Source organism: Leuciscus leuciscus (genome assembly GCF_965113295.1).
Source record: "Leuciscus leuciscus genome assembly, chromosome: 7".
Classification (NCBI taxonomy): Eukaryota; Metazoa; Chordata; class Actinopteri; order Cypriniformes; family Leuciscidae; genus Leuciscus; species Leuciscus leuciscus.
In genome coordinates, this window is record NC_138731.1 from 33,041,115 (window position 1) to 33,055,548 (window position 14,434).

Consider the following 14,434-nt stretch of genomic DNA (forward strand, 5'->3'; position numbering starts at 1 on the left):
AGATGACAAAACCTAGACATTTCCCCATCACTTTTAGCATGCAGTTCAATGCTGTACATTTTAAAGTGTAGGCTATTTAATGTTGTAGAGTATTTAATGTTTAATAAATAAGTTTTTATTTATTAGCTTCTGTCTGGAACATTTAACAAGGATAGTTTGTTAGGAAATTTCAAGTAGCCTATGTCTTCACCCAACAGGCACTTCTTAGGGAAATGTGGTCATGTGTGAGTCATGCGCCAAATCACATAAAGTTTGGTTTGTAATAATTTTCTTTATTATTGTTATTATTATATGACGTGATGCTCATAGAGTTGGAGGTAAGTGCACACAAAGTCCAGACAGTAATCTTCAGATGCATGACTCATTTTACTCACACATTTATGCAACTTTTACACTGTAAACAAACAATGTATTAAGAAACTATTCAAGGGAAATCAAAGGGATTATGAGTAAATCCTTATAATGGAATTGCTGTCTGGGGCGGAAAAGTGTTACGATGGTATTTCACGGAAACTGAAGCCCACATTCATTTAGTTCTGAATTCATGATTACGGTGTAGACGTAGAACCTCTTCATTTTGTGCAGATAGTAGTTAGCTGGTTGCATTATGAAAATGTGCAATATTTGTGCATATGTGTAATCTATGCCTGCATGCACAAATTATATACTAAAGGGAAGGATTCAAATGGCACTGACAAACACACTCAGAAAAGAAGATCAGGTCACTGGGGCAATACGCTAAGGTACAAAAGCAAAAAGGAACATTTTCGTACCTTATTTACCTGTAAATGGTACATACTTTAAAAGTACGTATTAGTACCTTAAGTGTACATATTGTTACCTTTTAGCTTTTGTACATTAGGGCACAACCCCAGTGACAGCTTTGTACCTTTTTTTCTGAGAGTGAATATGTTCATGGAAACTTAGTGTTTTCCATTATTTTCAACATAACATTTGCTTACACAAATAAAATAGTTTTACATGTTCAAAAAGCCTCAGAGTACTACAGATGACTAAACAAAAACAAGATGTTTCCGTTTTTTTAATAATGATAGTGTGCTGCCCTTGAACGTGGAAGTGAAAGTATGTGTCTCTGTGTGGTTGTGTGTGTGTGTGTGTGTGTGTGTGTGTGTGTGTGTGTGTGTGTGTGTGTGTGTGTGTGTGTGTGTGTGTGTGTGTCTGTGCATGTGTCTGTGTCTGTGTCTGTGTCTGTGTGTGTTCATCAAAGGGGTGGGGGGATATAAAGCTCACTGTCATTTCCCTGAAAGTTCAGAATTTCCTAAACTCCGGAACAGACCGTTTCTACCTGGAGTTTCATTGTCAGATATGAAACTCCACTCCCGGCCAGGGGCCCTGTGTGGTTTGGCCCTTCTGGCATTCCTGTGTCATTGTGCAACAGCTGTGGAGAGACGCTATTACATTGCAGCTGTTAATATTAACTGGGACTACACATCTGCCGGACACCAAAGGTATGAAAAATAACATTATTTGTTGGGGTTCAAATTGATTCTTATATTTTTCGAAGCAGTTATATTAAAGGTTTGTCTTTTATTTGTTGGGTTCTTGTATTTCAGAGATAAAGTAACTCACTGTTGTAAAACTGTATCAAATAATTACATATCTGGCCTGAGACAGTATCTGACAAGAAGTAGCATTCAAACAAAATATTTTAAATATCAATTTTACATGCAAGGCAAACAAGGACATTTTTATATGAAAATAATAAAAATAAAAAATAGACAAGATGTTAAACCAGCATATATATATATATATATATATATATATATATATAGCTGGTTTAACATTTATGTTATAAAATTTCATATAAAAATTCATGTTAGCAATATATTTATTGTTGTTGTACACAGGACTGGACCATCGTATAAAAAAGTAGTATACAGGGAGTACAATGAGGGATTCACACAGCCTAAAACACATCCCTTGTCTTCAGGTACCTGTTTTCGAACACCTATTGACTTTGTTTCAACATTAAAATCCATTTAGTAATGCATGAAAATACATGCTTATGCATAAGTCATTTACATACTGTTACATTAAGTTTTAAATTATGATTGTTCAAAACGAATGTTCTAGGGTTACTTGGGCCTACATTACACGGACAAGAGGGCGACACAATCATTGTCACATTCAAGAACATGGCTGATCATCCCTGCAGCATCCACTCACACGGCATTGCTTACGAGAAGCAGTCAGAGGGTGTGTTCTGATGTGTTTGCGGTAACATTATGATTGACGCAATAGTGTTGTAACGTAGAGCATGTTAGAAACAAGTAGACATGATGCTATGAAATAATAGAGATGATACATTTCAAGAGGAATGCTGTTTAAAGGACATTATGGATTATTTTAGTAATCATCATTTAGTTGAGTAAACACCTTGAGCAACACAAACAGCTGTGTTTGATTTCTTTGGAAATATTAACCCAGGATACAAATTAACCACAGGCTGTACCTAAGTCCAAAGCATTGAGTCATAAATAAATATTTACCTATACAATATCTCCATGTTTTTAAGTACAATTTGTTAACCAAGATACATGGTTTAGTTTAATTCGTATATACATCATTTCATTCATATCATCATTAGTTTCATTTGTGTATGATGAAGCTGCATCCTTTTTGCACCACTAATGTTTCCATATAGGATCTTCATACTTTGACAACACGTCACTTCTTGAGAAAAAAGATGACATCATTCTCCCCGGCCAAGAGCACACATACTATTGGGAGGTGACATCTGAGGTGACCCCGACAGCCGCGGACCCCCCATGCCTCACCTACACATACCTTTCCCATTATGACATTGTCAAGGACTACAACACAGGGTTAATAGGCACTATGCTGATCTGCAAGAAAGGTATGTGAGAGAAAAAAAACAAGATCCTGGATTTAAAATGTGATGTTTATTATGACATTTGTCATAATAACAAGGGGTTAAGACTCCCCTTTATCTTTTTTCCTTTTGACCAGTAAATGTAATCTCAACACATTTACTAAATAGCTATGCTATTATTTCCTTGACTGTTAAATATATTATATCTGAACAGTTATGAGATTAAATTATATATTTTTGATATATTTGATATATGATATATTATATATTATAGTGATCTGTAAATGTATTCCATGTTAGATATTAAAAGTGTTGTGGACATAATTCATTTAGATTTGTACAATACACTTATTTTTTTAATTTTATTTAAGTGAAAAGCTCAAGTGAAACTCTTGGGACAAGATGCTCCCTTTAGAAAGCTGCTATATTTTAAATATAAGATTTAAAATGGAAGCGTTGATTTACTGTCAATTGTAGTATACTATAGGTAAAAACCCTCTATACAGTGAAACCAATAATGGAATATTTTATTATAGTAAAAATATAACTAATATTAGGCCCATAATACTAGTTGTACTGTAAAATAAAAAATTGCATTTAATAATAATAATAATTTTATTTTACAGAACAACAGTTTCTTAAATCCATACATAATGTCTTTCAAATGTTAAACCAGTGATTTCATTTTGGTTAAACTGTGATTCTATTTTCATTGGCCATGAATCCTTGCAGACCTGTTATGGATTTTAAATGGTGATTTTTGTAGAAACCGAATCATTCAGGCTACATTCACTGTCAGTCTTGAAGATTGACAACCGCATTTACTAACTGATGTGCATCTCAGAATGTCTCATTCACACAACTTACAGTAACGTCTCGAATAGGCCTACTGTCTGTATGAACGTGTAAGTCGAGTTTATCTGTCAAATCTGCATTAACCAACAACAGCAGCTTTTATAGAGTAGAACACCAAACTAGCATGAGCCCCATTGGAGAACAGTGACTGGATGTATTGGGATCTAAAACGTTCAGATATCACACAGCTCTTATCTCTGTCACTGCAAGTTATCGTAACTACACAAGAAAACCCGCAACACACGGAAGACGCAAGTTTATGCAGCTGAGAGGCTCTCTCGCACTGATGTGACAGAGAACTAAATGTCCAGTCCGGTTCCATTCACACAGTGCGTTTTTTCCTAGAATATGGTTGAAAGTCCTGAACATTTATGGGAGTTCAGATATACAATGTGGCCTCAGTCGAATGTCTTCATTTATTTCCGTTAATAATGTAATACATTGAATGATGCATCATCATCCTGTAGGCTACATGCTGAACTCATTTTCAAATGTTCAACAATGCAGACTAGTGTTTTTAAGGGGGACATCTTTCCCTCAGCTTATCATTTTGACTTTCCCAGAAATTACACAACTATAAACAGCTCTGTTTGTTTAGAAGAATATGTCCTTGTCCCACAGGCACCCTAGACAGCTCCGGAAATCAGATTCATTTCCATCAGGAGGCTGTGCTGTTGTTCGGAGTGTTTGATGAGAGCAAGAGCTGGTACAGCACAGGGGACCCTCCGCGGGCACAGGATGTCAAATACACTATAAATGGCTACACAAATGGCTCTGTACCAGGTTGGTTTGATGTATTTCACACATAGCATGTTCATTTCTGCAAATCTACTTACGCATAAAACTTCTTGTCATCCTCCAGATCTGGACATCTGTGCTCACTCCAAAGTCAGCTGGCACCTGCTGGGAATGAGCTCTGAGCCAGAGCTCTTCTCTGTACACTTCAATGGGCAAGTCCTTCTGCATGATGGGCACAAAACCTCAGCTGTTGGCATCATTAGTGGAACTGGCACTAGTGCCAGTATGACTGGTGTCCACCCCGGCCGCTGGCTCTTTTCCTCTCACATTAGCAGGCACTTGGAAGGTAAGACCTGCCAGAGAAACCACAAAACTTATTGAATTATTCATTAAAACACTAACATATACAGTCTCTATTTCATAGCTTTGTAGAATAACTATTAATTCTGACAGTTTGTACTTTATAAAAGTGATTACAGTGCTATACACTGTACATGTGATGTCATATTTGCAGCTGGCTTGCATGGATATCTAAATATCAGGACGTGTGATGAGTACACAGCACCAAAAAGACAAATTACTATCCAGCAGAAACAAGAAAGCCAAGAGTGGACTTACTATATAGCAGCAGAAGAGATCACTTGGGATTATGCTCCAAATATGCCAGACAACATTGATGGGTATGTGTGTGTCATGATTCATCAACAGGACATGCTCTTGGGTGAGCTCCATTCTAATGTTTTTTTCTCACTTTATTCCACTCAGGGATTTCCGGATTAAATATTTAAAGCAGGGGTCTCAGCGGATAGGTAAAAAATACAAAAAAGCTGTGTTTACCCAGTATAAAGATGGCACGTTTAAAGAGAGAGCGGAAGAAAAGCAGAGAAAGAAGGAGCTTGGGATTCTCGGGCCAGTGATAAGAGCCCAAATCAGAGATGTCATAAAGGTACAGCTTCTCACATAATCATATTATTTTATCTTGTGATTAAAGGTAAACAGTATAATATTTCCAATGTTTCTGGTCAGGATGCATGATGATTGTGATGTTGTTTCTATAGATTGTCTTTAAAAACAAAGCATCACGTCCGTATAGTATCTATCCTCATGGACTGACCATTGATAAAGCAGCAGAAGGAGCCAGTTATCCTGAGGGAGGTTCGTCTAATATCTATGAATCTGCACCACACCCATGCAATTCATCAATGTATCTCTATTTAAATAAGCATATAACATTAGGAGATGTTCTGATATCGCTAATATAGGGTTGCACAATTCATCTAAATAAAATCTAAATAGCGATATGGCTTAGTGTGATTATCAAATCGCGAAGGCTGCAATTTAATTCAATTAATATATGCATTGCTTGTTTCAGAGGTAAGTGCGCCACTGTGCTCATGATCCAGTTTTTGTTTCAGTGAAGCACACAAAAAAGGAGTAGATAACAAAAAGAGTCTTTATTAAATCTACACAGAAATCTCAGGAGATCGCAGGAGGAAACAATGACAACCATGTATAACACTGATGATACAAGACAAAACTGAACAAAACAGGGAATACAGAGAAGAAAACAAGGGAGCTAAATGATTTATCAGAAACCTAGGTAATTATGAATAAAACCACAGGAAATCAGGAAACATAGAAAACCAAACTAAAACACAATGAAACTAAACATAACTGTGACTCAGAGCAGCTCGGTTCATTTACTGTGAACTGAACTGCTCCAATACACTGAAAACACAATTATCACACGTGTAAATGAACAGTGAAACAGCTTCACTCTGAAACAAACAATGCATATTTATTTAAATCACAGCCTTTGATAATCGTCTGTTTTTTTTCCCCCAGTATCATGCTGCTCTAATCTATAAACTTATTTATCCATGGCGAAGATACATGTAAAATTGTAAAATAAAAGCTCAAGTGTGACTGAACCGAGAAAAGTTATTTAAACAAACCTGCTGTTTATTTGAAAGGGAACCAGACACATGGCATTCAGCCAGGAGAGACCTACACCTATACATGGAGTGTGTCTGAGGAAGATGTACCAATGAACAGTGACCCAAGATGTCTGACCAGGATGTATCACAGTGCAGTGGACATTCCTCGAGACATTGCGTCTGGTCTTGTGGGTCCTCTTCTCATCTGTAAGAGCCAGTCTCTCACCAAAAAGAATATACAGGTAAGTGTTCTGTTTGCGAAATATTAGGTCACTGAATCAGAGTCAGATGCTCAAATAATTCAAATGAATCCATTCTATATAATGGCTCTATATAAGGCATCATAGGAGCACCTTGTATGGGACGACTGTTCCAACCAGTAGGCAGCAAAGTAAGAAACTATTTTTTTTTTTTGCCTAAAATACGTATAGGGCAACATTGTGTGTACCATTTACAGATAAGACGATATCAGAATGTGGTGATAAATACAGCTATACTTATTTTTTTCATTTACATTTTATCCAAAGCGACTTACATTGCATTTCAAGGTACACATTTTTACATTCTTATCAGGTCTTGCTTTCCCTGGGAATTGAACCCATGACTTTGGCATTGCAAGCGCCAATGCTCTACTGTTTGAGCTACAGGACAGCTATATTACATTTTTCAAAAATGCAAAATAGGTCTATCTATAAGTTGGATATAATATATACAGTATATAGCGGCTTGTGCATAGAGTTCCACATTGTTACCTTAGTGACAAGCTAACATCAAATGTGAGTAATGGTTTATGAAGTTGCTGCTTATGTAGAGTGTTTTGAAGTTATGAGGCTCTATTATGGTTGACATGCTAAGTAAGATGGTCGCAAAGCAGCTCACTCGAAAGCAATTCTTCTCTTTTTCAGCTAAAAGCCGACAAAGAACAGCATGCCATGTTTACAGTTTTTGATGAGAACAAGAGCTGGTACCATGATGAGAACATTAAGACATACTGCAGTGACCCCAAAAGAGTTAAAATAGATGATCCAGAGTTTTACATATCAAATGTTATGCACAGTAAGTGATTTTCTGATGTAATCATGTCAGTGTTGTTGATTCATACATGGTATGATATGGTACATAATGTTTTTATTGCATCAACTCTTACAGCAATCAATGGTTATGTTTATGAAAGTGGCCAAGAACTGGGATTTTGTCATGGTGAAATTGTGACCTGGCATGTGTCGAATGTTGGCGCACAAGATTACATCCAGACTGCCACTTTTTATGGCCATACATTTGAACTAAAAAACAGAGAAGAGGATATACTCAGTCTGTTTCCCATGACTGGCGAAACTATCTCTATGAACATGGTTAATATAGGTGAGTATCCAAATTATTTATAATTTTTATTTTATTTTAAGATTTAAATATTGACTATACACATTCTCCACATTCATATATGACACTTTCCACTTTATAGGTATTTGGCTTTTAGCATCACTGAACTCTCATGATTCCACTAAAGGCATGAGGCTGAAATTCAACGACGTTGAATGCTTCAGAGATTATGTAATGGAATATGATTATGAGTCAGATAAATTCACTGTATGGAAACCTGTGTCCATCACTGACATAAAAAAAGAGACACCAAAACCAGTAAACCCTGGCATGGTTGACGAGGATACTGAAAACTATGCAGACTTCTTAGGCTTGAGGACATTCAAAAACTTAACAGATGAAGTTGAGCAAATTGATTTTTCAATGCTAGATGAAGATGATGGTTTATTGCCGACTGCTGAGGCACAAAGTCCGGCCAACTTAGCAGATGAAGTTGAGCAAACTGGCCTTTTGATGCCAGATCATCATGATGATGATTTATTGCCGACTGTTGAGACAAAAAGTCCGGCCCTAAGTAACGAGTTGGACAAATACAAATCACACAATGTTACTTTAGGTACTTTCAATCAAACTCAGACTCATGGTTTATCAGCTGAGGTGGCTGGTTTGGATAAGATACAATCTTCATATAAAGTCTTGAATAAGAGCACAGAAGAGGCATTGCTAGACATGGTGAGCATTTTTGATTCCAATTCAGAGGACATGTCAAACAATGAAACAGATAGTATTATCTCACATTTTTCGGTTGTAGAAAGAAAGGTTCGCAGTCTACCAACAAAGCCAGTGAATGAAACGGAAAGTGTCTCCACAAACGACACTCTGGATATTCAAATGAATGCAAACATAGCAGAAAACAGCAATTCATCATTAGAGACAGAAAGTGTCCCTGCTAATACTACTCATGCTCCAATAATTGAAACAAACATTACCAACACAATGAATGAAACACACAGTTTCCCCACTAATACAAGTATCACTTCATCTGATGCTCCAAATGGTGAAAGAAACATCACCATGGAGGATGATAATGCATCTTTAAATTCATCTGCGTTGAAGCCCCTGCTATCAAACCAAACCTTAGTAAACAAAACAGTTATTCAAGAAGAGCTAAATGCTAAAAATAGCACTGACGTAGCAGATTCTGACCGGGATAGTTCGGGTCACGTCTTCATATACAACGTGCCTAGTCCTGACTCTCTGTCCAATATCTCAGAGACACAAGTTGAGGAGAAATTTGTCCTTCTGGACATTGATTATCCCTTAGAAATTTCAACAGATTTAACTACTAGGTTGGAATATGATATCTCACTATTGGACACACTAGAGGACATTGGTGAACTAACTGAAAACACAACAAGGATTCTGGAACTCAGCAGCACAAAAGGGAATAACACCAGTGAGATGTTTTCGCAGATAAATTCTGAAACTGATAGCATTTTTAATCTCAATTTGTCTTTGCCTTTGAGAAACAGCACCTCACAGAGCAATGAGTCTGAATCTTCAAATGAAACCTTGTCTGACTTCAGCCTCCACCTTGAGTTCTTCCCTTTAGACAGTAAAGAGAATACATCCTTTTCTCTTGGCCCTTTCAATGTACCGGAGAAAAACGTCTCAGAAAGCGAAGGTGAAGAGGAAGTGGTCATCTATCTGAAGAACAATCACAGCGAGGCCATACTCACATCTCATATCGACCCAAAAGAAGAGCACTGGGGTTATGAAGGCAAACACGAACTTGTTCATATGGAGATCCCAGATCACATGAAAAAATACATGACAGACACAGCAAATTCAAGTAAGCCAAAGAGTGAAAAGAAAAAAAAAGTAGTTCACCAAAGGGTAAAGCCGAGAAAAGGACATGGCATGAAGACAAAGAAAAGGAAAGAGTATAAGCCTCAGCCACGTTCTGCTTTTTCTCCAAGGGGTCTTTCTCCAAGAGGTTTTGGACCTTCTGTGTTCAGCCCAAGGGGAACCAAGCCTGTCTCAAGCGAGGACGACTTGATGGGGAAAGCCATCGTCATAGGAGTGCCAAGACGGGATTTCAATGATTATGATTTATATGTTCCAAAACAAGGGCAGGAAACAGATTTTGATGGTATGTTTGAGCCCCCAGAAGAATATGAATATGTAGAGTACAAAGACCCTTATAGCAAAACAGCAGATGTTCAAAGCCCAGCTCTTGATACAACATCCCAGCATTTCTTAAAAATGGCTGGAGACAAGAATACCAGGACTTATTTCATCTCAGTTGAAGAGGAAGAATGGGATTATGCTGGTTATGGGCAGAGGTACTGTCAGCATCATGCATTTCAAATAATAATACATTTTGCATTTCTAGAAATAAAAATAAAGAGTGTAATTCATTTGTGAAATTACTTTGTTTTATGTTTCCAAAGGAGGCTTGATAAAACATCTCAAAACGAGAGGCCCACAGCTTTCAAAAAAGTGGTGTTCAGAAAGTACCTGGACAGCGCCTTTAGTATCCAAGACATCCGAGGGGAAATGGATGAACACCTGGGAATTCTGGGTCCGGTTATTAAAGCTGAAGTTGATCAGACTGTTCTGGTACACCATTCAATATATAAACATGCTTGTGCATTAACTAAATATGCATAGCATTGTTAAATAAACATTAATAATTACATTCCTGTTTTCTGCGCTAGGTATTTTTCAGGAACCGTGCCAGCCGTCCTTACTCTTTGCATGCAAAAGGAGTAAAATACTTAAAACAAATGGAAGGCCTGAGTTATGATGACCAATCACCGTACTGGTACAAACAGGACGATGCAGTTCAACCCAACAGCACCTTTACCTACATGTGGACTATAAATTCCAAATCTGGACCTCAAAATAATGAATCTGACTGTCGAACATGGGCCTACTACTCTGCAGTGAATCCTGTAAGCATGAATGTTCCTTCATATTCCTTCAAGGAGCAAGCACTTTACCCAAGATTGCTCCAGGGAGCTATCCATTTAATGAATGTACTGTAAGTTAATTTGGATAAAAACGAGTGCAAAATGACTATTATTCATTTTCACTTAAACTGAATTTCTTTCGTGCATAGGAGAGAGATATGAACTCTGGGCTGATCGGGCCACTTCTGGTGTGTAGGAAGGGTACACTGGCTAAAAAGCCTGTGGACAGAAGAGAGTTTGTCCTGCTCTTTATGACGTTTGATGAGAATAAGAGCTGGTACTACGAGGAGAATAGGGAGAGGATTGAAAGGAAAAACAGAAGAGCAATCATGGATCCAAACTTTCATGATAATTTAAAGTTTGACGGTAAGAGAGTTATTTTCAGCTATTTATTTGTGCAAGTTTTGAGATAAAAAAATTGTTTTACATAAAATTACTTCATATTTATACTATCTTATTTGTACATTTTATTTCATCAGCTATCAATGGAATTATCTACAGTCTCAAAGGACTTAGAATGTACACAAATCAGCTAGTGAAGTGGCATCTGATCAACATGGGCTCTCCCAAAGACCTCCACAGTGTCCATTTCCATGGTCAGACATTTATAAATAAGGAGTTAAAGGACCACCGTCAGGGTGTTTACCCACTTTTACCAGGTTTGTTAGAAGATATCTACTTACCTAGATTACCTAAAAAAAGCCATTCACACTCAGCCCCCATCATTTAGGTGGATTTGCCACATTGGAAATGCTGCCTTCAAAGCCTGGTCTCTGGCAGCTGGAGTCTGAAGTTGGACTTTCACAGCAGAGAGGAATGCAGACCCTATTCCTTGTGTTAGATAACGGTATGACATAGACATATGGTAATTTATCATGCTGATCTTATTACACGAAAACAACAGATTTTGTCAGACCTTAAATTCTTACCTGGTCTGTTTTGCAGTCTGCGATCACCCTCTTGGTCTCGTCTCTGGAACTGTGCAAGATGAACACATAACAGCATCAGACTATAGAGGTAGGATCTGAAAGCATAGCTTTTTATGTACTATAGTCATGGTTGGTCATACTATTAACACATTTAACTCTGTGTTTAAGATCCATGGTATCCTCATTTGGCCAGACTACATAATACAGGGAAATACAATGCATGGAGTACAACAAAGACAGGGCAGCATATTCAGGTAACCAATCATAATGGTGTGTAGACAATTAGCCCATAAATAAAGAATGCTAATGACTAGTAACTTAAGGTGGCTGTATCCTGCTTTCCAGGTGGACTTTCAGAGGCCAGTAGCGATTAGTAAAGTTGTCACACAGGGAGCCAAGCATTACTTTACACATAATTTTGTGCTGAACTACACCATTTCCTACAGTACAGACAAAAAGAAGTGGATCTTCTACAAGGGAGACAGTGATACTGTCAGAAAGGCAAGTGACTTTTTCTGTGTGGTTGTACACTAAATGTACATTTCAGCAAACTGTTCACACTAAACACGTTTTTCCATTCCACTTCGCTGCTTTTTAGTGGTTTTTCTATGTAAAAACAGAAAACACTATAGGGCAGGGATGGTCCTGGAGGGCTATGCTCCTACAGAGTTTTGCTCCAACCCTGATAAATCTCACCTGCCTCAGCTTTCTAGTAATCCTGAAGACATTTATTAACAGTGTTGGGGGTAACGCAAGTAATCAGATTACTTTTTTCAAGTAACTAGTAAAGTAACACATTACTTTTAAATTTACAACAAAATATCTCAGTAACTTTTTTTGTAGAGTTTTCCCATTTATTGATCGACACTTTGTAAACATGATGGTTATTGATTGTAGTTCTAGACTAAGTGTGAGCATGCATTTACTCATCTCACTTGCACAAAAGCAGATTCAGTATTCCTCCTCAAAATGAATAAAACAGTGCAATCCAAACTTAAAATATTACACCAACCTCATTAATTATGTTAAATAAAACAAATATACTTTATGTATTTAAGCTCACTTTATTGCTACTGACCTTCGATGATCCAGTTCAACCATACTAAGTAAAAGGGGTTTGTTATTAAAAAACAAACAACCAAGTCCACCTCAGGTGAGGAAAAAGTCATGTAAATCAATTAGTTACTTTTTTAGGGAGTAAAGCAATATTGTAACACATTACATTTGAAATGAACTTTTCCCAACAGTGTTGTTTAGCTTGTTCAGGTGTGTTTGATTAGGGTTGGAGCTAAACTCTGCAGGACAGTGGCCCTCCAGGACTGAAGTTGCCTATCCCAGCACTAGGGGGCCTAAGCAAGGTGGCCTTAATGATTTAAAATGAGATAAAACAAGCTAAAACAACTAAAATATATTTATTATTTTAATTAACCTCCTCAGCAGCTGTTTGCTTTCTTTGAGGAACCAGGGTTCCCACTGTCTTAGAAAACCTGGATAGCCTATATAATGAAAAGTCATGTAAAACATTCAGTTACAAAAATCTGGAATGCTGAAATTGTGTAGTTTATATGAAATGATTGTAGTTTATTTTACAGAAACTAGAAGTGGCCATTGATTAAAATAGGCTGAAAACAAAACTAGTGCTAGGGGGACCTTTGAATTTTGTTGCAGACATTAGGGGGCCTTGGAGTCACTTGGAACCACTGCAATAGACGGATGGCTTTGGCCTAGAAGCTGCTTCTCACTGCTTTTTTAGCACCACATTTTTAAGATACTGTGTCAAGTTAATCACTTAAATGCATCTCAATACCCATGTTCTTTTTCATTCCACTTCATCTAATCTGAATGTGTTCGGTGTGAAAGGGGCGGCCCATAGGATGTGAGCAATAAACTTTGTTTTTCAATGCCGACAGGCTATTGAAGGGAACAGTGATGCTTCCAATATGAAGGAGAATATATTTTTCCCACCTCTAATTGGTCGATACGTGAGGCTGCATCCTTCACATTCTTACAACAACCCAACTGTCCGTTTGGAGTACTATGGTTGTGAGCTTGATGGTATGGACGAAAATCAAACAGATTTTGTTTCCCTATATGGTTCAGATATATTATACCAAACCTCCTCATTGTGTTGGCAGGTTGTTCTCTGCCATTGGGAATGGAAAGTGGCCTCATTGAAGATACTCAAATCACTGCCAGTTCTGTGGCCTCCAGTTGGTACTCTGGACAGTGGCATCCTTGGTATGCACGCTTAAATAAGCAAGGCACCGTCAATGCATGGCAAGCCAAGGTAGCTAAGACATACCTCATAAATTAAACCTTTAATGGTACTGTTACACTGCAATCAAACCTCAAGCCTCACTAAACTGTCTGCAATTTACAGAACAATGACATTCAGCCATGGATCCAAGTGGAACTCAAGGATATAACGAAAATAACTGGGATTATAACACAGGGGGCCAAAACGTTAAGAAATGAGATGTTTGTGACAGCATATACTCTGGAGTACAGTGAAGATGGAAGAAGATGGACAAAGTACACAGATGATGAGGATTATGAACAAAAGGTAAGCAACCTCACTTTTTGGGATTACATTTGCGGAAAAAACAACAGTGTTTTATGTCTTCAGAATGACAGAGTGACTTCTTTTATTTCCAGACATTTCAAGGCAACACAGATAACAATGGCCAAGTAAAGAACTACATCTACCCACCAATATATTCCAGATTCATCCGAATTATTCCAAAACGATGGCAGAAATGCATTACTATGAGGATTGAGCTGCTTGGTTGTGATTTTAAATAAACACATGCACCATCTTTCACTAAT

The 14,434-nt window shown here is 37.5% G+C and overlaps 1 protein-coding gene across 1 annotated transcript; it reads left to right on the forward strand.

Annotated features, from left to right (window-relative positions):
- Window positions 1–1,264: 1,264 nt before the first annotated feature.
- f5 (coagulation factor V) lies at window positions 1,265–14,433 on the forward strand. The gene is made up of 25 exons (XM_082175322.1): window positions 1,265–1,469; window positions 1,869–1,951; window positions 2,095–2,217; window positions 2,666–2,878; window positions 4,331–4,492; window positions 4,572–4,793; window positions 4,962–5,127; window positions 5,213–5,393; window positions 5,506–5,602; window positions 6,421–6,626; window positions 7,290–7,440; window positions 7,534–7,746; window positions 7,847–10,049; window positions 10,158–10,326; window positions 10,425–10,661; window positions 10,829–11,045; window positions 11,159–11,338; window positions 11,410–11,526; window positions 11,625–11,696; window positions 11,777–11,862; window positions 11,954–12,109; window positions 13,519–13,663; window positions 13,744–13,895; window positions 13,989–14,171; window positions 14,264–14,433. The coding sequence occupies exons 1-25, from the start codon at window positions 1,327–1,329 to the stop codon at window positions 14,408–14,410; spliced, it is 6,024 nt and encodes a 2,007-aa protein (XP_082031448.1). The 5' UTR covers window positions 1,265–1,326; the 3' UTR covers window positions 14,411–14,433.
- Window position 14,434: the final 1 nt, after the last annotated feature.